This window comes from Pagrus pagrus (assembly GCF_965226575.1).
Source record: "Pagrus pagrus genome assembly, chromosome: 7".
Classification (NCBI taxonomy): Eukaryota; Metazoa; Chordata; class Actinopteri; order Spariformes; family Sparidae; genus Pagrus; species Pagrus pagrus.
In genome coordinates, this window is record NC_140191.1 from 15015445 (window position 1) to 15040214 (window position 24770).

The 24770-nt window shown below is 42.3% G+C and overlaps 2 protein-coding genes and 1 long non-coding RNA gene across 4 annotated transcripts in view; 1 reads left to right on the top strand and 2 right to left on the bottom strand.

The window, feature by feature from the left end:
* Nucleotides 1–9931, bottom strand: nmt2 (N-myristoyltransferase 2). 2 transcript variants are annotated; one of them, XM_084357272.1, is made up of 12 exons: nt 9722–9931; nt 9132–9249; nt 6894–7014; nt 6108–6226; nt 5684–5775; nt 5477–5593; nt 5198–5368; nt 4988–5096; nt 4717–4887; nt 4459–4626; nt 4145–4282; nt 1–3499 (listed from the first exon to the last, which is right to left on the bottom strand). In XM_084357272.1, exons 1-12 carry the CDS (start codon nt 9832–9834, stop codon nt 3479–3481), a joined length of 1458 nt encoding a protein of 485 aa, XP_084213398.1. In that variant the 5' UTR covers nt 9835–9931; the 3' UTR covers nt 1–3478. The 2 variants fall into 2 exon arrangements, with proteins under 2 accessions (XP_084213398.1, XP_084213397.1); XM_084357271.1 differs by having other exon boundaries at nt 6894–7035.
* Nucleotides 9899–24770, top strand: part of LOC311259892 — a 17881-nt gene continuing 3009 nt past the window's right edge. The window contains exon 1 of the long non-coding RNA XR_014622952.1: nt 9899–9984. This is a non-coding gene — a long non-coding RNA (uncharacterized lncRNA). The remainder of the gene's footprint in view (nt 9985–24770) is intronic.
* The window catches only part of fam171a1 (family with sequence similarity 171 member A1), a 24264-nt gene continuing 11096 nt past the window's right edge, over nt 11603–24770 (bottom strand). The window contains exons 4-9 of the mRNA XM_084357269.1: nt 22349–22507; nt 21542–21718; nt 17805–17921; nt 17509–17623; nt 16647–16764; nt 11603–16277 (exon numbers count right to left, since the gene is read on the bottom strand). Of these exons, the coding sequence (XP_084213395.1) occupies nt 14730–16277; nt 16647–16764; nt 17509–17623; nt 17805–17921; nt 21542–21718; nt 22349–22507 (2234 nt within the window). The 3' untranslated portion in view covers nt 11603–14729. The remainder of the gene's footprint in view (nt 16278–16646; nt 16765–17508; nt 17624–17804; nt 17922–21541; nt 21719–22348; nt 22508–24770) is intronic.

The window sequence follows — 24770 nt, forward strand, 5'->3', positions numbered from 1 at the left end:
AAAAAGACAAAAACAAAACAAACATCTTTTAAATAAGGCAGGTACTTCGGGTTGAGTTCTCACTAAAGGGTGTGGCTAGTAACGACGCTAAAATCATCACGGCAGCAGGACTGACATGCTCAAAGTTCATTCCAACAGCTGCAGGCAACACATCTGTGACACAAACAATATCCATGAGGCACACTGTTGACTCAATAACCAAGTTTCAGTGCTCAATTAATACCAGGAACATCCGTCTTTGTGAATGTAACTCATTCAATCGTTCAATGGAAAGAAAAGATCTTCGAACCCTGAAGCACTGACTGTCCGTTGGTTGTCCTGTTCTTGCTAATATATAAAGGGATGAGAGGAAAATTACATCACATACAGAAAAATGAATGACAAAAATGGCAGCAGCCTTGACCTCTTAAGTTTGCAGAGCCACATGAACAGGAACATCAAACATAAAGTAACAAACTCAGAGCAAAGAACACAAACATTTTTAACCTTTGAGTACACCAGCAGCAGCATCAAAGATCCTCATCCTGCTCAGCTGAGCACAGGTAAATGCCAAATACTCCCAAAACACTCAAAAATCAGTTTTGAAGTTGCCTATTTAATGGGAAATTCTCAAGAAATACTGGAAAGAAAAAGGAATTATGTCTTAAGACATTTTGCAATGTACAATTATAAATATCAGAACTGTTCAAAGAATTTCACGCATTTAGCTGCACAACACTAAAAAATGACCCACAGTATATTTTTCAGACACACAAATACAGTACCATTAAAAAACAAATCCAGAGAAGTCATTAAAAACAGACCTGGAAACACAGGAAAGCTCAAATTTGAAATTGATGCGGTTACTGATACAGGCTTTTGTCTATTAAATTATTCCCCAGACACTCTGAACATTGTGCTCAATTCTCTTTGTTTTATTTAGCTGAGAGTTTGATTAAGAACACATTTAACATCCTACTGCAGGCGAAAGTATCGATGGTTACGTATGTTTACGAGCCCAGAGTTGTACCAATATGCCCAATCAGCTGCTTTACACCTAATTCACTCCTTTGTAACAGGCTACTGGAAGTAATAAGTCGTAGTTTCTCTGACTAAGTTAACAAAAAGAAAGTGACCTTGGCTGCTTTAAATGCGACTGAGAACATTAATCTTTCAAAGCATGTAAGCCATTTTTACGCTTATAAACTGTCCCTCAACAGAAACACTGACTATATTGAAAACTTTTTCTGTACAAAATCTAAATGAAATCCACCCAGGCTATAATTTAATTAGTATTTTGTTGTTTACCATGCCTTGGTGATGTAATTCTCACTGCCCTGCTTGTGCATCCTTACTTTTTTCAGCTACAGTTACTCTGGCCTCTAATTTAACAGTCTATCTAACTGGACAACTCACCATTCACACGAAGGTAACCCTAGGTTGTGTTTGTTCCTACACAGATTTGCACGAGCGAATCAGTGAACATAAACACACAACATGTGGTTTAAATGTTCTTTCAAAAATACCAACCCTAGAAACAAGTCTATAAAGTAAAATACAGCTCACATCCTTTGTAAAAAACCAAGGTTGTACAGTATGTAACGAAACCCATCTTTTTTTAAATCTGACCCTTAAAAAAACAAAAAAATAAACAAGGACCCATTTGCTTGTTTAGGAACTCAAAAATTGTGCTTCGTTGATGCAATACATTCTTCATCAGAAACCACTTGAACCCACGTTGTCTGAACAAACTCATTGACATCTACACTATGAGGACAATACTTTGGATCAGCCCTCCCGAACCCCAAACTCACACTACAGGAATAAATATGATCTGGCTTTAAATGTACAGGTAACTATATATTTGTAACAAAAAAAAAACATGTATATAAATGCACCAGTTGGATGAGTCCTTCCATGGAGATATCATTTTTTTGTGTATGTGTGTTATTTGACAGTGTTTGGGTTTCTGTGTGTGTGTCGAGATGATATTTTTCTCCAGAATGCTAGAGGGAAAAGTTTCTTCCTTTATACGCCAGCTATCACAGAAACACGATCTCAGCATTTCTAATTCTACTGAGGCCAAAAACAGCACAGATGGGAGAAGTTTGCCTTCAGGGCTTTCTGCCAGAAAGCTTTTCTAACACGCAGTCATCGTTGTGAAACGGTTGCAGCTTGGTTCGGTTTAGGCACCAAAACTCCTCAGTTAGGTTTAGAGAAAGGTCATGGTTTGGTTTAAATATCAAGTCGGTGTTGACCCTGGTTTCATAAGGGACACCTACAGCAGTCTTCTGGGTGAAAGTCCTGTGATTGACTCATTCCTCAACCACAGCCTCCTCCATTCGTGGACATTCAATGGGAATTGATCCGTTACAATTTGTCTCATCCATTGAAATCGCCTGCCTCTGAGTTCATCAATGCCTTTTCTATTGATGACAGCATAGCATGTTTTTCTACAGTTGCACATTGTAAAACGACGTCAAACTCATGCATCTACATTGATGGAAACTTGCAACAAGAAGGAGTCATGGCAGAAAGGAAGAACCGGTCCAAAGCGTGGCTTCATTTCAGAGAAAGATGACAACAGTGCTAGCTGTATTGTCAGTAAAATGATAATTTCAAGGATGGATGGAAACAGCAGCAATATGCTGAGTCATCTCTCAACACAACATGCACCTAAATTAAAGGACTGACACGCAAGTGCCACTGCTGCCCTACCAAGCAGCACCCATCCTGCTATAATAACATAAGCGCCAAGCAGGCAGGCTTGGGCAAATTTTTTTCTGCAAATTCTGTACAAACATTCTCTCACTTGATCCTTTTTAGATGACATGATATTCCTACAGCCAGCTCGACATGGCATTTGTATCAATAAATTCTTATCAGTTCCCATCCTTACGGCTTTCTGGCAGAAAGGCCTGAGGGCAAACATATCCCACGTGCCGAAACAGCCAGCAGAGAAACTACTGACCACGATGATATGAGACGGGACGGGATTAAAAACTCTTCAACTGCCTTTACGACCCTCTTACTGCAGGTGAGCCTTTGCAGTAGGGACAGAATAACTGATAGTTCTGTATTGTTGTTGATTATCATTTACAGAGTTCAATGTCAGCGAAATTAAATGCCATGCCAGTCCCTTGTAACGAGGTCTCTGCTGAGGCAGAAGAACTAAACAAAATTCACAATGTCAAGGCATCCTCTTGTATGTCAGACTGTTTTAAATGTGAGTGTGCATGTCAGGAGCATTGTACTGTATGAGCATCTCAGGCATAGTATGACTTCACATTCAGGATGTTGATGATTTAAGAGTTTTCACCTCCAGGTGAACTGAGAATGTTCTTGATGACGGGTGAACCGCCTCCCAGTCTCCAGGTTGGTTTTACGGTTGTAGTTCTCATTGTCTAGCATGGGCTACCTGTATGTCCAGGTAAGGAATAGCCTGAGGTCGCTGACGACCTCTGGATCAGTGTTTGTGTAGCAGCCGTGATAAGACCGGCTACTGAAGGACGAGGCCAACCTGAAAAAGCAAGGGTAACCTGTTGTTAGAGGAATTTGGGCAAAAAGAATACAAACATTCAAATAGTAGATCAACTTAAGCAGATATTTTCCTGTCACTCCTGACACACGGATATCTCCATGAAAGCATAAATAAAACAAAGTCATACCTACATCTAATAAAACTTGGCTGTTATGTGTCATATGACATTTGGCTTACTAAAAATGTAATTCTTTAAGGTCACGGTGGTGCAACCTGATCAGCAGTTTGAAACTAGCTCATAGTTACAAAGAACTTAAGAAGGATTTAATACGCAAATTTAGTGAAGGACATACAAATAACTGGTGCCACCCAAATGAAAATGACCAATGCTATAAATATCCAGTGCTACTTACATCAATAGCCCTAAAATAGTCTTTTCATCAAAGCATGGTTTCTCACAACTGAGCCTTTGTGAGTCCCACTGACTAAAGATTTCTGTTGACTTCATTTGATTGTGCAACTTGCACAAGCCATGGCAGAACAGGCAGCAGAGACCTGCACTACAAATAATGTCTACAAAATAAAACAAGGTCCTACTTCACGTCTCATTGTTGGATCTTAACAACAGACGTTGAAGGATGCTGATAAAAGTTAATCGATAGTTTGACAAATCACGTTGCTCACCTTATCAGGGTCCATTGGGGGACACTTCCAGTTGTAGAGGTAATACTGCAGATTTCCATCTCCTATGCCAAACTTGAGCTTTTCCAGGAACACCTTATTCTCCATTAGATCCAAGGCATTGAACACATCAAAACCTTTCTGTTAAACACACAGAGGAAGAAGTAAAAAATTAAATGAATGAATGATGAATAACACAGTAGCAAAACAAAAACAATGACAGGTTTGTTTGTGTTTCAGAATCATTTATGTGCCCTTTTCCTGATGTGAAGTTATGAACTGACCATAGGACAGTTGGCATGTGAGGGTGACATTACCATTTTGGCCAGGATCAGTGCATCATTCATTAAGTCCAGTAGTGGGGTTTGTGTATGAACGTTGTAAAAAGAGTAAGCAGCCTTCAGGCTCCTATGGAGAGGGTGGTGCATCACGGTCGAGGGCAGAGTGTAGAAACTAGCGAAATCTGTCAGCACACCACCAGCACCCTGAGAAGAGAGACACATGACAATGCTTTAAACAGAAGAATCAACAGACAGGCTGTCAGTAACGTGAGGACAGAAACTGACTCCAGATACCTCTACTACATATGTGTCTATTATGTTGTCCTGTGGGAAGAACCAGTGAGCCACCTCCTCTTCTCCCATCGACGGTGCAAGTTGGAAACGTTTCAGGTATTTCTGTAGCAGCTCGGTGACCTGGCGGATGTCACGCCGCTCCATCGGCCGCAGGCCCGGAGTCTTGGTGCTCTATATGGGTTTCAGAGAGCAAGAGAACAAAGTCGATTTAAATCCCTGCCGTTAATAAGTGTTGCAAAGAGACTTAGGACTGACAGGTGTGAGTGTTTACATCTGGTAGTCTGTAGAGTTTCATGGTTCTTTGCAGGGTCATGTTTCTGCTCAGGTGGGAGAATTTAACTTCAACAAGCTTTCTGGGATTCAGAGAACGATGCCAATACCTGACGCAGACAGAGACAACAATAGAAACAGAGGAAAAGAGTTAAATGCCTTTTTAACACCATGTCTAATGTGTTACGTGTTGTGATATTGCACAGCATACCTGCATGTGGACACAGGTTTCGGTAGTACCACTCCTGCTGTGTATACTGCCTGAAATATTCCTTCTAAGTTCACCCTCCGTGTGATCTCTCTGATGAGCACTGGAGCAACGCGCTTTGAACGCAGCTTCTTATGGACACACAGGAAGTTGATTTCAACCATCCTCTTCAGTCTGGAGCAGCAGAGGGAAAGAAGATGACTCGTGCATTAGAGTGAAAGGGTTTCTATCGAATCATAACTACCCTGTGCAAAGTGCATATGATCAGTTATGGGTGCTTACGTGTCATAGATGCGTATATCTGCAGGGATGGCACTGATGAAGCCAACAAGCTTCTTATTTGAGGACACTCTCACTCCACAATGCCACTGTGGTAACCAGCCAGGTGGACGCAGAGCCCTGAGAGGGACAGCAGACAGTTCAATACTGTGTATACATATTTGGTGAGCAAAGTAATCATCAGAAGAGACTTCAGAACAGAATGCTTACCATTTGAGAAAGTTTGGTGAATAATCAAATCTGAACATGTTGTCGTCGTCCTCCACATAGTTCTCATTTAACAATGTGTACAACTCCTTCAGCTGAAAAAGACACAGCAAAACATTTATTTTGTGCATCGTCTCCGCAAACTGTACTTTGGAGCTGCAGTGATCCGTCAAAGAAAAATTAATTGGCAACTATTAAATGTCATTTTTTCAGCCAAAATGGCAAAGATATGTGTCAGAATTTCCCACTTGGTCTTAGAAAACTTTCAATCAGATTGAATATTGTAGTGTTTTTGTGGTAGTAGGCATGTGTCACTGTTTCTTGATGTGAAAACAACTAATCAGCAGATTAACTGATTCTGAAAATAATCGTTAGCTGCAGCTAATGAATTTATTGCGTAAGTGTGGGAGACAAACACTGTACTTACTACATCTGCGTTACTGAGATCCAGAGTGTCCCACATAAAGCCTTGAGGTAAGGAATATGGCTCCTGTCTAATGTTTTCTTTGTCTGCTTCAATCGGCCCGTGACTCGTCACCACCTCGTCTGCAAAAATAGCACAGCTCTTATCAAAGACTGGAAACTATTTCCCAAATCACCACATTTCCAAAGGATCTTTAGTTTCCTGTTATTTTATTCTGCTCAGGTGACACTGATCCTGAACCATCACTAAACCAAAGTGTCTTTTCTTTAACTGATAAAACCACAAAACTGCTCACAGTTATACTAATCTGTTGGTCTGTTGGTCCCGTGTTGACTAGGCAGGCACATGGCACTGGCCCTCCTGCGCAGACCTGATTTTTGGCCAACAGTTGTCATGGAAACAGCTTAATCTAATGCCACTAAGCACGCCTGGACCCCCATTGAACTTCACAGCTGACATGTTTTTGGGACACTTGGCTCTGAGCAGCACTGACTGTGGTGAATAAACCCAGTAGATGGCGCTGATGCACACAAACAGTGATCGAGAGAGATGATGATGGAGTTTCTGCTGACAGCTGAAGTAATATTGTTTGAGTTAGGGGTGTAATTTCAAGCCAAGCTAATGATTAATCATCACTCAATCATTAAGAGCTTCTGAGCTACCAAATGCAGGATGGTTCTAAATGATAAATAAGCATTATTCAAACATGACATGGATTAATAAATAAGCTATAAATACAATAAATATATACTATAAATCTTGCTCACTCTCGGTGGAGTAGGCACTTACTTAGCTTCGGCACGGGCTGGGTGTCCCAGAACTGGTACTTGTGCTTGGCTGCCTCATCGATGCTCTTTGCCGGACCCTGGCAGGACAGCAGCTCCATGGCTCTTTGGATGTCCTGCAGCTTCTGAATGGGCAAGCCAGGGTTCTACATTTAGAGAAGAAATTGGCCTTAAGTATAAACAACACATTAATGAACCTTCACCTGAATGTGTGACATGACACGTCTAACAGCAGTCTGTATATAACATCTGGCCAAAGACAGACACCCCATTTACACCCAGTATTAAAATGGGTGTTTTTGCTGCATTCTCGTTTTCCTCATCAAGATCAGATATCTGTCCTCTGGTGACAAGAGGTGGCTGCAAAACAGCCCCAAAAAAATCACAAAGTTGTGTGAGTTTTTGAGTTAGGGTAAACTTTACAAACTTTGTGAAACCCTGTGCACGACAAATTCTTAAATCAATTTTGCAAATTTAATAAATTCACTTATTCCTCTTTGTATAAAGAATAATGTCTCAGTTTGTCTGGCATCAAGGCTACTCTCCAACTACATAAACTGTACGCCTTTTTAATGGCAGATCAGCTGCACAGAAGAGTACAATAAACACTGTTATGCAGACAGTTATTTCTTACTGTATATCAATCATTTCCCACGTGTATTGCTTTCTGTTTTCACAGGCTCTGTTGAATAACATCTTTTGGCGCAGTTATGGCACAGAACAGACACATAATCAGTAATGAGAGGCAAGTCTCTTTCAGCCTAAATTTGAACAACAACCTATAATTTATGTCAGCTTACATCAAATAATTGCATCAATGTTATGTTGTGTGCAGATGCCAGCACGTTGTGCGGGTTACATTTACACCCACCTAAGATCTGATCACAATGCAGGCCCGACTACCTCCAGATGTGATCAGGCAGATCAGATCACATTCTGATCACGACGCATTTCCACCTTGCATTAACTTTCATTTTACCTTATCTGGATAATGTGTACGGATACAGAACACATTTTAAGTTCAGAATTTCCTGCATGATTCAAATGTAGCTAAAAAGACACAACGAAGGGCATGTGTGAGATTTATACCCCTTTCAAATAAAAACAAAGTACTCTCAGGGGATGTTGAACAAAAGTTCGAGCTGCAATTGACTGTTCACACCAGACTATTTATAACTGATAAATACTGGACCATCACTGCTAAAAACACATTTTTTACACATCAGTTCAAGCAGTTCAATTGGAGTTTCTGAGGTTTGTGTTTTTTTTGCATTTAAAGTACTCCTGGAAAGTTGTGATGGTGCAGGTTTCCAGTGTTGTTGTCTCTCGCTGCCCCAGTCAGCGCAATCTGTAATTCTATAAAGGACACTTCAATTTTGTGGGATTTGTCCCTGGTGGCTTGGTGTCAAGATTTCTGCAGCGAGTTTTGCAGATCCAGACGGGTCTTCGGTTTTTTGCAATCTCTGAGCCACTCCCTGTCATTTCCCAATTCTGCTTTCTTTGCTGTCATCTTATCGGCAGAAATTAAAGACAGGAGCACCGATTTGAATTCTTCATCTGCACTGCTGTCAGACTTGCACTTTGAATTCAGCATGCAGATCATGATATGACTAACTACTCACATAACTCAAGCTGAGCAAGCACCTGCCCCCACATAGCAGATGGTGATCAAAGGACTGGATAAGGTATATGTAAGGTGTGTCAGAGTGCTCCAGGTAGCAGACAGTCTTCATACTTCTCTGAGATATCAGCTTGTCTTTAGAGCCCCACTGGCACTCGACTTTTGGGGCTGATGCCGAAACCGATTTAAGGGAGTAAATACTTCTGATATTGGCAGGTGTACACACATTTTTTGCAATGATTCGTCAGATATGGTTATCAAACAGGCTCTACTTGTCTTGTTTTCCAAAACCAGATTATGATATGTACATGGGCAAAAATATATCTGGGAAAGTACTGTCCATGAAAATTGGCTCAGTCTTTCCAGGTTGCTTTAAATAGAAGTCACTGACTTCATAATTAGGGTAACCTCAAGGGTATTATGAGCCTGGGTCAAGGTATATTGCCCCTAATGGTAAACAAACACGTATTTTTTGGGGTGTCTCGTCTGTGCAAATGGACTATCCTGCACCTACTCCTAGTACCATGTCTACCAATAGCCTGGCAAGTGACTCCACTAGGTTACTGGGTTACAGTTTGGGTTTTTCTTGCACATTTCACTGGGTCACCATCATCACTGCACCTTGATCTCCTGAGAGTCGGAGGCAGAGTCGGACTTGGCTCCCCCCGAGCTTGGCTTCTCTTTCTTCCTCTTCTGCTTCTTCTTCTTCCTCTTGGCCCCCAAATCCCCCCCTGGACTCCTGGACAGATACGAGCATAGACGCACAGCACATTATTGAGCAGGGGCTGACTTTTGTTTCACTCACATTTCACTTACAGACACACACGAACAGAGCAGCCCAGAGCTAGCTAACGTTAGCTACCATAGCAACGACTGACAGCTGAGCTAGCTAACATAGCGTTAGCTAACTAACGGTCTGCTGTCATCATGTCATTCAGCCAGGACGCTAGCTCAGAGTGAACGTCTGTACGTGAGGACACACACGGTTAAAACAACAAAGATGCTGATGTCATAAAGGTTTCACATCAGCACTTCTCCTGTGGTTATTAGCTTCAAAAGTCGGCCTTGTAGCGAACAGCCTGTCTGTGTTTGTGTCGGCTAACGTTAGCTAACTGCGCTAGCTGCTCCCGACCGAGCGCACACATACACAAACAGGCAGCCTGAAATAACGTTACTGCGTTTCCCAACAGGACCGGCCAGGCCATCCTCACCCTTGCATATGCTCATTCTCCTCCTCGTTGTCTCCGTCTATCCCGCAGGTGTCCTGGTCGTCCAGCTCCAGGCTCTGCTGACTGGCCGCGGATTCACTGTCCTCCGCCATCATATAAATGTTTTAAAAAATTGCCAGCCGCCGTATGATAGAGAGCACGGGCAGCGGGCGAGGGATGGAAAAACAAAGAAGATGCTGAAGGAAAGCGCGCCGCCTGGAGGCCAGAGGAGGGACGACAGCCACACTCCTACCTTTAAACGTGAGGTACGGTCCAGCGGTGCACACATTAAACTGTTGTGAAGCGATAATGACGCTAACAGCATCGATTCTGTGTCAGATTGTGAGGATAATTCAAACAATGATGTCTTAAAGGGTCACTATGTCGCTTTGGAGAAGAAATCAATCAATCAAACTCAAATATATTAAATAAATATTTATAAAAGGGTGAGGTAATAATACAAACTCAGACATATTTATTTTCTCCATAACTGAATAAACAAGCTGTTCTCAGAGGAAAATAAGCTCCCCAGAATACTGTTTGAGGCTAGAAAGGTGGCAGGGTCCGCCACATATAAACAAAGTAAAACAGTACGACACTGTGCTGTCCTTTAACTACGTAGTTTTGAGGAAGAAATTTTAAATCAGGAGAAAGATATTCATTGACTTATTTTTCATGCTGAAACAAACTAAATAAACAAACTCTCTTCATTTTCATGACTGAATAAACAAACTGACCTTAAAGGACAACATAGTATTATGGACTCATTAGTTCCCCTTTATGGTCAGTTGTTTGTTCAGTCATGAAAAATAAGTTTGTTTAGTTTCTTTCTCTTCTGATTAAAATTTCTTCCCCAAAACTTCGTAGTGCACCTTTAAAACTACATTTTGACACAATTCCTTCTGTACAAGACAGAATCGTAACATCAGGTAATAATGCAAAACTTGTCTTAGGTGATATTGTTCCTTAGTGGTGCAAATTCCCAATCAAATGTGCCATTAATTAAATTACAAAAAAGACACGTCATGCAGTGGATCTGGGATTCTGCGGGCTGTTGGGATCCTGGCGCTCGAGAACAGGTGCCTGATTTGACATGGTGGTAATCCAATCTTCTATCTTCTCTTCTTCTAGATAAGACATATTTATTTTATATTTTCTTAAAATAATGTACATTTTTCAAAACCTCAAAATGATGATTACATGGTATGAACTACGACAATGTAGTCAATAATGATAAAACAATGGAACTCAGCAGGAATTAAGTGCAACGTACATGACTTAAAGTGCAACTCCACCAATTTTACACGTTAAAGTGTGTTTACAGGCTGCTGCATGTGATCTTAAAAATAAATTGCCTCCAGTGATGTCACTCAGTCGTTAAGTTGCATTGTGGGTAGTGTAGGTTCAAGGCTTTTCTGGACTCATTGTGGACAGTTTAAAAAGAAATGATCAAAATCTATCACTGTTTTTTCCACATTCTTCTTTCTTTTAAAAACCTGATGCCTACATTACCCACAATGCCATTTAGCTACTGAGTGACATCACTGGAGGCAATTTCTCAAATTACATACAGCTTGGACCTGTAAACACACTTTAATGTGTAAAATTGGTGGAGTTGCTCTTTCAACAGAGCAACTACTTAAAGATGGCATCTAAATTATGTCATAATTAACCTTTGGGCTATCGGACTGTAACAACACAGACTGACAGTTACTACTTTGATTGACACGTATCTTAGGACAGGGTTCCTAAAGAATACAAAATCATAACCATCTGTGGTTGAAGGGGAACGTCTTGAAAACATGACATGTAAAACTGAGGAAATAAAACTCTCAAATGATGTCTTTCATATTTGTTCAATTATACAAACACAAAGACAAATCATTCCAGTTTGGCTGTTTATTCAGAATAATAGGCTTCAAATATAATGCGAGCAACCAAGTTACACACTCAGGATGCTGTATTGCAACTCCACCCTAGAGCTGGAGGTTGCTGTGGGATACTAAGAGAGAAGAGGCCATTCACAACACCAACTCACACATCATTTTGACCAGGTAGAGGAAAAGGAAAGAACTATACACACTCTGTAATATGATTGCTACGACTATATGAACCTCGAGTGGATGCATGTTGATTATTTCTCAGCTCTCTCGAATGAACACACACACACAGTCTGACAACACAAACTCACAGCCAGCAGCATCACAGATGAATACCACCCAGGTGCACATAAACACATTCGAGACCAACATTCACCCTCTTAAAAATCACAAAAATAAGAAAATGCACTGAAATGACCTGCAGATTAGCTTCACATACAATCGCACTTAGCTTTATCTATCCTGTGCTACACTTAAAAACTCTGGTAAATCCTTAACTGTGTACTCTGAGAGAGATCGGTGTCTTGCTGATTGCTGTAGAGGATTTTTTACGATTGCAGCAGCTGGTAGACATTTTCTGAGATGTCTGCAGTGTAGCTTGTAACACACGCTAGTGCTGAGGAAAGTTTACTGCATGCTTTCTTTCACGAGTGGGAGAGAAAGGGAGGGCTGAGGTAGAGGAGAGAAGCTGAAGGCAAAAGAAGACGAGAAAATAAATAAGGTAATTTGTTCCACAAATCTGTTGCAGAGTCAGGTTGTTCAAAGGCACTTGGAGCACAAGGAAATGGTAAACAAGGTGAAACACAGCATGCAAGAAAAGTTTGGTTCAGGTAAAACTTTTGCTGTTTGTTTTCTAACAATAAGGCGGGTGAGGAAGAAAAGCCCTTAACATACTTAAAGAAATAAAAATAGCCTATTTTCGGGTAAAATACTTCATGTTGGCAATTAAAATCAAAGTGATTAAAATTACAAAACAAGGCATCTCAAGCAGCCGTATAAAAGTGATGCATAGCCTTCAGAGCAAAAATATGCCAGTCAGTGGTTCAACAATTACAAAACCCTTCATATTATTACGCCTCACAATTATTTCGTGTGGAACTACAGTTTCGTAGTGGTATTATATCTTTGCCCACTGGCATAGTGGTGTGTCACATTATCTGATTATGTTGCAGTGCCGATAGTGGTTTGATTTCTTCAGTCCAAAAGCTTCACCTCCTGTGACGATCGTGTTAACACCCATACAGCCTTCTGACGGGCCAGATTAAGTTCTAGCAACGTTCTCAAAACCATTCAAAGTACAGGATTTACACATTTATATCAGGGGTGACTCTGATTCTGAGACTGTGAAAAGAGCAGAATCAGCTGCACAGATTTTCCACAATCTTAGAAATCATTCAGAACGGGTTATAATCTCACTTTAAACAAGCGTGGTGTGTTCCCGGCTTCTTTACAGTCAGTGGACTGAGGCCAATATGGCTCGAGAAAAAAGGTTCCTGTAGTCTTTCATCTGTGAGAACCACCCATCCTCTGTTTCTTACTACAGCTCATTTACGCTAACAAGGCTATTTATAAAAAAAAAGGCATATATTTGTTGTGCATAAAATATTCTTATTCTTGCCTCCTAAATCCATTTGTCTTCCTCGGGCAATATCAAGTGGTTTGTGTTTATGTGGAGTGTCGTGAGGAGGACAAAGCGGAGGACAACAGTGGTCATTTTTATAAAGGGGACCCGGAAGTTCATGAAGGATCTGAATCACCCCTTCGTGTTCTCAACTAGAAGGGATCCCAGTGCTGAAATATTCTCTCAGTGCTATAGTTAAGAAAAACAAAGGGCTTCAGTTCAAATGGTCACATCCTTCACGTTAAGGTCTGCGCAGAGTGGGAGTCGAGGCTAAAGCATAGGTTCACATCTTGAAACAAATGCCCATATGTACAATTGAACAGTTTTGGCTGCTGTTATTGTTCCTCCTGTCTAAACCAAGAAGAAATAGAGCTCTTCCTTAAGCGATTTCAATGTAAGAGATGGTGTACAAAATACTTGTATCCTTGTTCTGTGTACAAATGCCTTTTAAGTTCATTTGAAGTTATAGTCTTCAAGCTTCCTTGCTGAATCACAGAATACTAACCACTTCCAAAGTATAACCACAAGAGATTCAGTGTGTAGTTGTTCCCAATACTCATCCGTGTAATTCAAACGATCATATACAGTATTGAATAGACTTGCACTATGTATACACAGAATATTTCCAGGTGTCAACAGGATCGGGGGTTTTCAATGGGTGTTCATAAATTCTAATTACTGTGATATTGACCAAACCTTAAAAACATGATGATTCTGTGGCAAGTTCTTAAGTTATGAAATGCATCTTTCGGGAGATAATGGTATTAAGAAGATTGAAGGATAAGTTCACTCAACAATGAAAAATCCAGTCATTATCTTCTCACCCCCATGCCGATGAAAAAATGGGTGAAGCTTCACAGCAAAACAGCGTTGCAGCATTGTCCTCAACTACTGAAGTAGATGGGGACTTGTTTTAAAATGTAAAAAGACAACCAAGACAAAAAAACGTTAACATAGAAAGGCTCCATACAGCTCGTCTGACAAAATCCGAGACATGGATTACGTTGGACAAGCTGTATGGAGTCGTTATATGTTTTTTGTTTGTCTTATTTCTGTTGTTTTTTTTACATTTTAAAACAAGTCCCCATCTACTGCAACGCTGTTTTGCTGTGAAGCTCCAGAAATGTTTTGTGGACTACAAAGCTTTACTTGACTTTACATCAGCATGGGGGTGAGTTGATAATGACTGAATTTTTATTTTTGGATGAACGGTTCCTTTAAGTGACACGGAATCTAAAAATGTACTTTATGTATTATGTCTGTGTTAAGATGAAATGAAGAGGTTTGGTTTTTGAACTGAAATTACACCATTTCACACAGCATCTTTGTGTCTGACTTAGGATTTTCCCCCATAACTTATACTGAAATCACTTTCAGAGGGACCAGTGTATACAGAAGGAACAATTACAGCGACCATAAACCCTGTCCGTTTAGTCAATGTTAATATGGACATGTGGATTTTCTATAAAGAAAAAAATGTAAATCTATCCTTTAAGTGGTGATCTGTGGATCATTTAAGGTTGAAGGCCAGTAGGGGTCGCTCTTCTCTCCTCTGCCAGGGACTCTTCTTCTCCTCCTCAGCATCCTCATGAGCTGCATCTCCATCAGGAGAGACCGACAGCAGCGTGTTATCAGTCCTGAAAGTCTCTCCCTCTGGTGTCGGCAGGGGAGGAGGAGAAGAAGGTGACGAAGAGGAAAGTGAGGGGGGTTGCTCTTGTATTTGTACCCCCTCTTCTATTTTACCCTGATCCACTCTTTGATCCTCTGCTTTGTCTGACAGGATGGATCCTGTTTTACTGTCCTCTGGGCTGCTCTTGGGCGTCTCCTCCTCGCTGCCTCCCCCGTCCAAATCATCAACATACACCAGCTGAGTGTAGGCCATAGCTGCTGTCGTGCCCTTCGACCTGTCTTTCTCGATCTCTCTCTCCTCCCGCTCTCCGTCTCTCCCCTTGCGGCCCACTCTCGGCTCGTTCAGATCCACACCGGAGTCCAGACTGGCATCGTTGCCACGCCTCCTGCCGCTGCCATTACCCTGCGGACCTCCTCCACCTGGTGTGGTGCTGTGGCACCCTGCTCGCTGGAGGTCAATGTAGGAGTGGCGAATATGAGCATTGGAGCGTCCATCAAGTGAGACAAACCAGGCTCGTGGGTGAGGCAGAGGCTTCCCCCCTCTTAGCTCCATTAAAGTCTTTTCAGCCAATAAGGTGTCCTCGCTGTTTATCTCCACTAGACCCGTTTCCCCAAGTGCTGCTGGGATGGACAGAGACTCCGGCAGGCCGAGTCGCTCTCCGTCACCGTGATTGGTGGGATTTGGGGTGCAGTCGGTGGGTGTTTGCCCCAGAGGTTGCTGGGAATGTGAGGCATTGAGCTCAGCCTGGATGGTCTCCAAGTCACTCTGCTGGTCAGTCTGCAGCAGGAGGGCCTGACCAGACAGAGGGTGCTCCCCAGGCAGGCGCATGTAGTGTGCTGGGATCACGAGCGTAGGACGCACCCTGGGGTAGCCTTCTCCTCCACTCAGCAGATCCACGGAGCCGCAACAGAGCAGCTGGCCCGGGCGGGTGAGTGACGGGAGATTAGGACGCTCCAGGTGGTCCACAGAGCGGGACAGAAGGTAGTCAGTAGCTCTGCACTCACTCCCCTCCCCTCTGCTGGGGGAGTGAGGAGGAGAGGAAGGGGAGATGCAATCAACAATCCCAACACCGGCCAGCGGGTTAGCTGACATCCGACTGTGAGTTGGTGAAGACAGTGCATCTAAAATCCGGTTGCCCGATGAGCAGACGGAGGTGTATGATTGACGGTAGCCCCGGTCTGTTCCGCATGAAAGGGGAGCCTTTAGTTGGAACGTCTCCGCAGACTGCCGGTAGTCTCTGCTGCGAGGCGTCAGATTGCCGAGAGATGAGCCGTGGTGGCTGTTGTTGCCCAGAGAGGAGCGGCTGTGTTTGCTGTGATGGATTATGTTGTGTTGACGCGGATTGTCTTGATGCTCGTAAGAGAAAGGCTTCAGCATTGGTGTGGTCATGTCGGGCTCAGTCGCTGTGGAAACAAGTTCCAGCTGCACCTACAGACAATGAAATATTTGAGTGTAAGAAACTTTTAAGACACATTTAATGTAAAGTAAGATGTAAAGAGGACAGAAACCAAGGAAAACATCACATTTATCAAACTATTTGAGAGTATTTTAGCAACTATATTGATACTTTCTTTCTGTTTCTTTTCTATGTTAGATGAAGCTACAGTACAGCACCTCCATAATACTTAGAGGGTTTCATTTTATGCTTAAGGACCCCTTAGCTAGGTAGATATGTCCCCGACACAGGGAGCTTGAACCAAGCCGGCCAGGTTTTAATTAAGTGCTTCCTTTGTTGTATTCCCTTAGACAGTGCTGTGTAGACTAGTAATTGAGCTGTTCTCTGTAAGTCAGACAGACCTCGTTGCTGATGAGGTTCAGGTGGGACATAGAGGTGGCTTGATCCCTCTTACTGCTGTCCAGACCAGAGGACATTGTGAGCTTGCGGTGTGACACTCGAGGCTTCAAACAACGACGCCTGAACAACAAAGAAAGACAGTAGATGTTATGATTCAATCAGAGAAATCTGTTTAACTTCAAGTACTACTTCCCTACAGAAACACTGTGATGAAAACAGGCACTTCAATTGGACAACAGAATTCTCTCAGTGTTTATATTTGAAGTAGAGCACTGGTGTCTGAGTACTTGTGGAGTACCAGTCTGCTTTGTTTACATTTAATTAAACACATTTTCAGTCAGTACACATTTTCTGTGGTGCAACGTTTGTCATGTGACCTGCTATAAACAACTTTCCACATGAATTCTGATTTCTTTGGTGCTGATATCATAACTGAACAATGGATAAAGTGAGTGAGCCATATGCAGAAGACAACAAAGCTGGTCAACAGTATCCTCTTAGATGGACTTCAGTACATTTGGCTAAATAATGACAATAGGACACACTATTTTCAGACCCGACGCTGAAGGGATACAAAAGGGGTTTCCTTCGCATGAAGAAATAGTTTATTACTTAGCAGAGAGAACAAATAAAGAAAAAAATCATAGCAAACTCAAAGCTTCGGTCTCTCTTTGACTTAATGTTGAATTTAATGTTCCATGAGATACTGCCAGTAATGTGACCTCTCCTCTGCCTAAAATAGTCTACATTACCAGTCAGGGGATCTGACTCATATAATTGTATATTCCTGATTTTGTTTCCCCATTTTGGAGACAAATCTGGCAACTTCTGACTTCAGACAGGACATGCTGGTGTTTCACACACCTGCAGTAGTACAACAGGAGGCAGAGCAGGCAGAGCAGGATGAGGGCCATGCCTCCCAGTATAGCCAACAGAAACACGGTGTGGTACATGCTGATGTCCTTCGCAAACACCGGACCTGATGGACAGACAAGAAGTTGGGAAAAGAGAGAAAAAGCTAATTCTGAGCTCATAAAGAAAGAAGGCTTGGCTGAGTGTCTTATACCATGTCCATACTCTCCATACGGTATGTGAGCACATATATGACCTGCCAAAATGGTTTTACAGTAACTATAATCTGTGTCAAAGTAGTTTCTCACCTGAGTGTAGTGGGGACATGGCGGCCACCCAGTATCCCAGCTGAGGAGCAATGTAGGTCAGGCTGAGCTGGTTGCCCTCCCTCTGCACATGACCCAAACTGCTCTTTATCCAGGCACCTACACGCACACAAACAGAGCTTGAAATCAAATTTCACAACAATTATTCTGCATTAATGCCACCGTCACAGACTGCATTAGTGACAAAGTGATAAATGGAAAGGCCTGCAGCAAACTCCCACCTCACTCTCATTAACTAAGAATAAACAGAGCGGCAGTCAACTGAGCTACATTTAGACACCTGTCAATGTAAATTATTTATGTTCGTTTATGTGACAGAAGTAAACTCAATTAAGTTTTACACTTTTAAAGACCTTTTCACAACCACGGTGCATTACCGGTTTTAAATTCATAATGACCAAAAGTGTGAACGTATGATGGAAAACCAATATGGACAATATAATGCCATGAATTATTTATTATAATGCAACACTCCCCTTTAATTCAATCAAATGAAACATATTTTTAGATCCTGATTTTTATTTGGATCTGCATCAAATTGTACTCACTCATAGATACCAGACACCTAAATACACCTGATGTTTTTCATCAAGTGCACAGTGATGATGAAAATGGAAATCCGTTCAGTAATTGTTCTGTGGTCCTGCTGACAAACCAGCCAATGGGAACAGAAAACAAACAGTTTATACTAACAGTGTATAACATTACATCATATTGATATAATTAATCAAATGAATGCAACTGGACCCACATAAGGAGCATTAAAGGAATGAATGGATTCTTCTCTTTAAAATTATTCATGCATTTAAGGCACAGTATGTAATTTTCTGCTGCTAGGGTCCCTAAGTCAAAACAATCCAAACAAAAGACGCAGGGGTTGTTGTCTTCAACAAAACAACCACCATTTCCGAGGATTATCATTCAGACGTGACTCAGGCAGAAATGTTCACAGACGAGGTCTTATTAGGTTTTATAACTAACGTTGCTTTCTAAAACTTCTGTAAATTAAATTTAAGACTTTAATACTTTCTAAGACCTTTTAGAGGGAACTGAATTCAGTGCTTTTTAAACCTGATTAATAGCTGGTAAAACGCTGATTCAAGCTCTGTAGTGACTGTTTTGGCAGTACTTAATTCACCCACGGGGAGGCAGCATGCTCAGTCTAATGTCACTGACAGCCTATGAACAGGAGCACAATAGCAGCTCCAGCAGTGCCAGTGCCCAAAAACCACAACAAAGCCAAAAGGCACTGATTGATTGGCTCACAGTAAATCTGCTCCAAGAGGAAACACTCAGTTGTGCCTTCACACTTCCCCTCCTTTGGGTCTCAGGGCTAGCATGGTGAGAGCCACTTTGTTTCCATGTTTATTCTCAGTTATACAACATCAAATAGTCAGAAATCTGCATCGATCTTCAGGAGGAAACAAAAGCTGAGAGGATATCTGACGAGGAAAGAGCTTGAACAGGAAATAAAACACAACAAGGAGAGGAAACAAGAGAGGATAAAGAGGAGGAATGGAAGGAGAGATAAGGGAACAAGGGGCAAAGAGACATCAGAGAGGTGGTGTGACTCAGCAACCTCTCTCACACTCACACACAACAACAAGGCCTGTGCCCAGCCCTGCCAGGATTCACCCTGGTTCTGTCTGATTGTTTCCACAGGGGAGTCCTCGCTCTGTGTGACTGACCTGTTCAATACTGACATTTAATGACTCTGTTCCCACGCTTCCCCACAATACACCGCAGAGTGTCCGGGCTCTGCTTGGACACAATGCATTTATAACGTCAATACAGCCTGCATATTACTTCTGCTTCTCACCCATTCATGCAAAGTCAACACAGCTGACATTGTCTCTTGTAGAGATTCACAGATAGTCAGTTCATCTGAGGAAGCATCATCAGACTCGTCTCTGTCTGTTTACAAGGTGAACTTGATCTGTTTGTATATGACATCATTTCGCCCCATGCTCCGCTGACATGTAACAATATGAGGTTTTCAGTTATACAAGAGGAACAGGTTTCCCTGCACACTTTGTAAACAAAACTATCCTCTTTGTGACTGAGGGAGCTTCAGTATTCCTCCAAAGAGACACCAGATGAATTTCAAACTTCTTTGCGTCTGTTTTATCTTCAGTTTAACACATACACAACCACACACACACATTTTACACACTTAACTGCTCAGTGAAGAAACTCAATCAGGAGCCGGGCCTTTCTGTTGTGTTATTTATTTGGTGGGTTGCTAAGGAACACGAGATGTAGCCTGGAGAGGGGGGTCCGGGGACGGCTTCTGTTGTGGAAATACTCGCTGCTACAGGCTGTGCGTAGGCTACGTGTGTGTGTGTGTGTGTGTGTGTGTGTGTGTGTGTGTGTGCGTTTGTTCTTTCAGCTTTTATCAAAGCCCTTTTTATAAGCTCTGGATATTGATACTTTCGGCTCTTTAAACTGAGCCTCGAGATCCTTAAAACTATCATGAGAGCAAAGATGGTCCAGATTTTAAACACTGAAACAATGATTCACTCAGCTGTTTACCAGGAATATTCTGAGGGTAGATTTAGAGAGAAATGCTTGACTCATCACACATGCAGTCAAGACTGAAAGATGTTTAATATAGAAAACATTTATTACCCCCGTGACAAGGGTCCTATTATTTTTGTTAAGCTTCATGTGGTCTGACTCAACACATGGAAACTGTCATTTTCTTCAAGCTGACAAAATTGAAAATTTGTCATCTTATAAATGGATTTCCTTGTATTTGTGTCAAATCATAATGAGTAAGAAGGATATGTTTCAAAGTCACATTTTCTACCAGTCTATCAGGCAAGCTGTTGACAAGTCAGATTGGTCTAAGAGTAAACATTACCGACCTAATGTTGACAGATATGCTGCATCATCAGCGCATCATCATGACCCACGTTTAAAACACTCTAAATCCAGAGTAGATTATACAGCACTACATTCTTTCTTTGGTGTCAAGTAGAAATAACTTATAAGCATTATTAGTATTCTTAGACTGCAATTCGACCGCACTGTATGACCCGGGTACATTTTATTTCACCAGAAGAATTTTAATAGGTCCTGACAGACCTTTCACTGGCAGAAAACATAATGTGGAGATACAGTAGATGTGGAAATGTGAGACTAATGTACACAGAGGAGGATGTTTTGTAGTGCAGACTCATCTGAATCAACTGATGATCTAATCACCTTCCCTCAGCTCGGCCTGTCCAAGAACTGGGTGTGTCACAGTGTGGGACATCTGACAACACAGATTTAAGATTGCTGAAATAAATCAGAGGGTCCAGAGAGGTTTCAAGTAGTCGGCACCACAGAGCCCTTTACTTTTGTTTAGTTCAGTTTGAGATTTAACTGAGCTCCAGCAGATTATGCATCCACGGTCCAACCTTGTGATGTCTAGCAGTATTTGTGTTTTGATTTGCAGATTAACAAGGCGCCCCGTGTTGGTCATTTTTTATGACCTTATGAATAAATTCATTCATCAACCTGACACACAGCTACAAGTGGCTGCACTGTGTGAATAAGCACGTGGTCTGTATTAATGCTCCTGTTCTGACACTTTCATAAATCTTTCACTCAGGGAAGTAGGCCTCATTTACATAGAGGAAAGGGTTGAGGTTATTTTTCAGAATAATGGAGATGTAGCAAGCAGCATATGCTTAGAGAATCAGAAAAGCTTGTGTGTTTCTGTCAGTACATACCTAGGCGCGGGTCGAATCTCCAAGCTGGGATGTGATCATTTTCCTTCAGGCCACTGTCAGCCGGCAGCGGGATGGAGACGGTGATTGGCTCATTCACCTGCAGCTCTGCTCCATCGCTGGCCAATAAGTGAACAGAGATGGCTGCTATCGGAGTCAACTCAAACCTCTTCTCTGTCCCTGTGAGAGAGGCAGGAGAGTGTGAGAGAGAGAAACGCAGCAAAAAGGAAAGGGAATAGGAATAAGGTGCGCAGGAGGGGGAGCAGAGAAAGGAGCAGACGGCGGGGGGGTTGGGGGGAGTAACATAAAAAAGCTTAGATAAAGGAGAGTTGTCAGGGGACAGACAGGAAAGAAAACAAGGGGAAGACAGGAAAGAGGGAAACAGGGTGGAGAGTGAAAACACGGAGAGACTGAGGGTGGAAAGTGTCACAAAGCACAAGTATGCTTATGCTGCCTGGAGGGAGAAGGTAGGTGCTATGGGGAGGGGGAGCTTTTGAGGGGTATTCAAGCTGAAGGAGAAAGACACACAAATTCATACAACACACATCAAGGCATGGATAAGACTGCCTGAAAGCGTGTGGGCACAGAGAGCACACACACAGGGGTTATTGTGTTTCAGGAGGTCAGATAGAGAGGCCACTCCAGGGTGGAGTCTCTCTGATGTACCACTGCTTCTTCTCTTCACTCCCCACCCCCATCTCAGCAGCCTTCTCCCCTGTCATCTGTGCCCCCTCTCTCCTTTCCCTATTTCTACGGTTGAGTCTTAAATGCCTATTGTGCTCTGCTACCATAAGCCAGTTCAAGACTCACCTGTGCTGTTGCCGCCGAGGACCTGCAGATGAGGAAAGTGCTGGATGTGTGAGGGGGTGCTGGCCACGGTGAGCAGAGCAGTTAGGTTGGCGTAGGATGTGTTGGAAGGAAGACTCAGAGCTCTGCGCTGGAAATGAACTGTAGGCTGATGCCTGAAACCTTGAGGAGCGATAGAGAAACCATGGACATTGTTAGAGTTATTGTACTCGACCAACTTTTTTAAGGGTTTTTTTTCTGTATTTGATGGATGAGATAGGATACATGGGAGGAGGAGGACACTCACACACCCACAGAAACCGAACTGGTAACTGTATATAACCGGGCTGCACCATAAGGCTCACTATGCTTAATGTTAGATACACATATGGATGGAGCCTTGTGTCCGTACTTCGTCCATATTTCTGCAAGTTTTCTGAAAGATTCTGAGCGGTAAGGCGAGTCGGTGAGAAGTTTTAAACATCTGTATGATGTTTCTTCACCTGGGCACAGAGAAGAACAATCAATACGGAATAGCTGGGAGGAAATTGGATGGGAATTAAATGTAAGCTGGACATTGGCTTGCGAGACCAATTTGACTCTGAGCGGCACCATCTAGTGGTTGTATTGCTTAACATCCATGTCAACGTTAAGGGCGCATGGAAGTACTGTATGTGGGCAGAGAAAGAGAAGCATCTATTTTCGTACATAAAGGGAGCATAAATAGGTCTTTAAACCATCAGGCCACGAGGCTGACCCCAATTTAACTTTATAACTCTAATTTTTCTCATAACTTTTAACATTACAGTGGTTGCATAGGTGTTGAGCCACCAACGATGAACCTCAACGCCCCAGTCGAAACCAGTCGGGCATTGTGAGTCAGTCTCCATCTTTCTCCCCTTGTTTCCTGTCATTTCTCTAGCAACTGCTTTATAATCAAGGCATACAATTCCCCCCAAATTATGTATTCACAATTATGTTGGTCAGATTCTTCTGTGAGTTATAAATAACACAAACATTAGGTACTTGTTTAAATTATTTGCTGTGCAAGATCTTCAGTTGTGATTAGGCAATTGCCTTACTTTTTTCTGTATTGAACATCATACATTAGTCAAACTTCTCTTTTAAACTGTCTGTTAATATCATCTTTATTAAAAGCAAAGCCAAATCCAGATCTCCTCAGAACATCCTAAAGTACAAGGCTGGTGATTTCCTATTGTTAAAATATCCCTAAAAAGCCCCAAACCAATAATGATTTGATCCTTTAACAAGTATTTCCTGTGCAGCCAAAGCCTGATACAGATTATTCCTCTGAGCCACAAACCGCTGCTTGTGTTAAATACACTTCAAAGAGCAACACAGTTGTGGGCACTGTAGTTTATTCTGAGTCGATCCCACATACACCGTCCTGCTGTAGGCAAATACTCACTAGAGCACCAAATGTGTTTTAATCCACGACTGGAAAAAGTCCCAAACACATGCACCAGTAACAACTGCTAAAACTACAGCACCCAGCTGTTTTAAAAATGCTGTCTTATCTAAAAATAATAGTATGCAGTTGTGAGTAATTCTTAAAGATTTACATCTTTAGGACCAACAGACTTGAGGCTGAATGCAAGACAAGTTTTCACCTGACAGCAGCAGTCCGTGCACACTAATGTTGTTTCAGGGCGTTTTACAAGGCAACGTTCTACTCCTCGTCTTTGCCTAATGCCTTTTTATAAATTCGGCCTTCAAATAAGGCCTAATGGTGGTAACTCCGGATCAATACAGTCGAGATAATGCCTCGCTCAACTATTTCTTTGGGCCTGTGTGATGCTTCTCTCTGATATTTTTGTGCAATTAATAGTTTCCTTTTCATTTCTCCCATCCAGTCTCTGCCTGCCCCTCAAATCTTAGATAAAGAGGAATAAACAGTAAAAACTGCATGTAGCTGGACTCAGCAAGGTGATGTCATTGTGGTCCGACTGTGGGTGCACATTCCTGAGCAGTGAGACACACATCCAGCTGTGTACGACTGTTCACTGTGTTTCTAGTTGCACTCGACATGGATTTTGGCTCTGTAGTGTGTGCATCTTTTAACTTTCATGCTTCTGTCGAAGTCGTTTCCATGAAATTCAGGTGCGAGTGTTATTTCCCTTCTGTGGCTCTGTTTTTGTGAAAGGAAATGACCCCGTTTCTGTTCTTTGTGTGCTCCTGTCCTCAACTCTACTTGTCTTTTTTCCCTCCACTTTTCTCTCACCTCATCTGTTCCTCCTTCTGTTGGACACTGCCCTGCCCATCCCCCTTTCTCCCTTATTCTCTCCCACTGCTCCACCCACAACCCCACTTTCCAGCGCAGCGCTGTATCATCCTCCTCCTCTTCCTCTTTTATTCTCTTTCCTCATGCCACATGCCAAGGTTTATCACTCCCCAGGGCGTCCAAGTTCACATCATCGTGACAAAC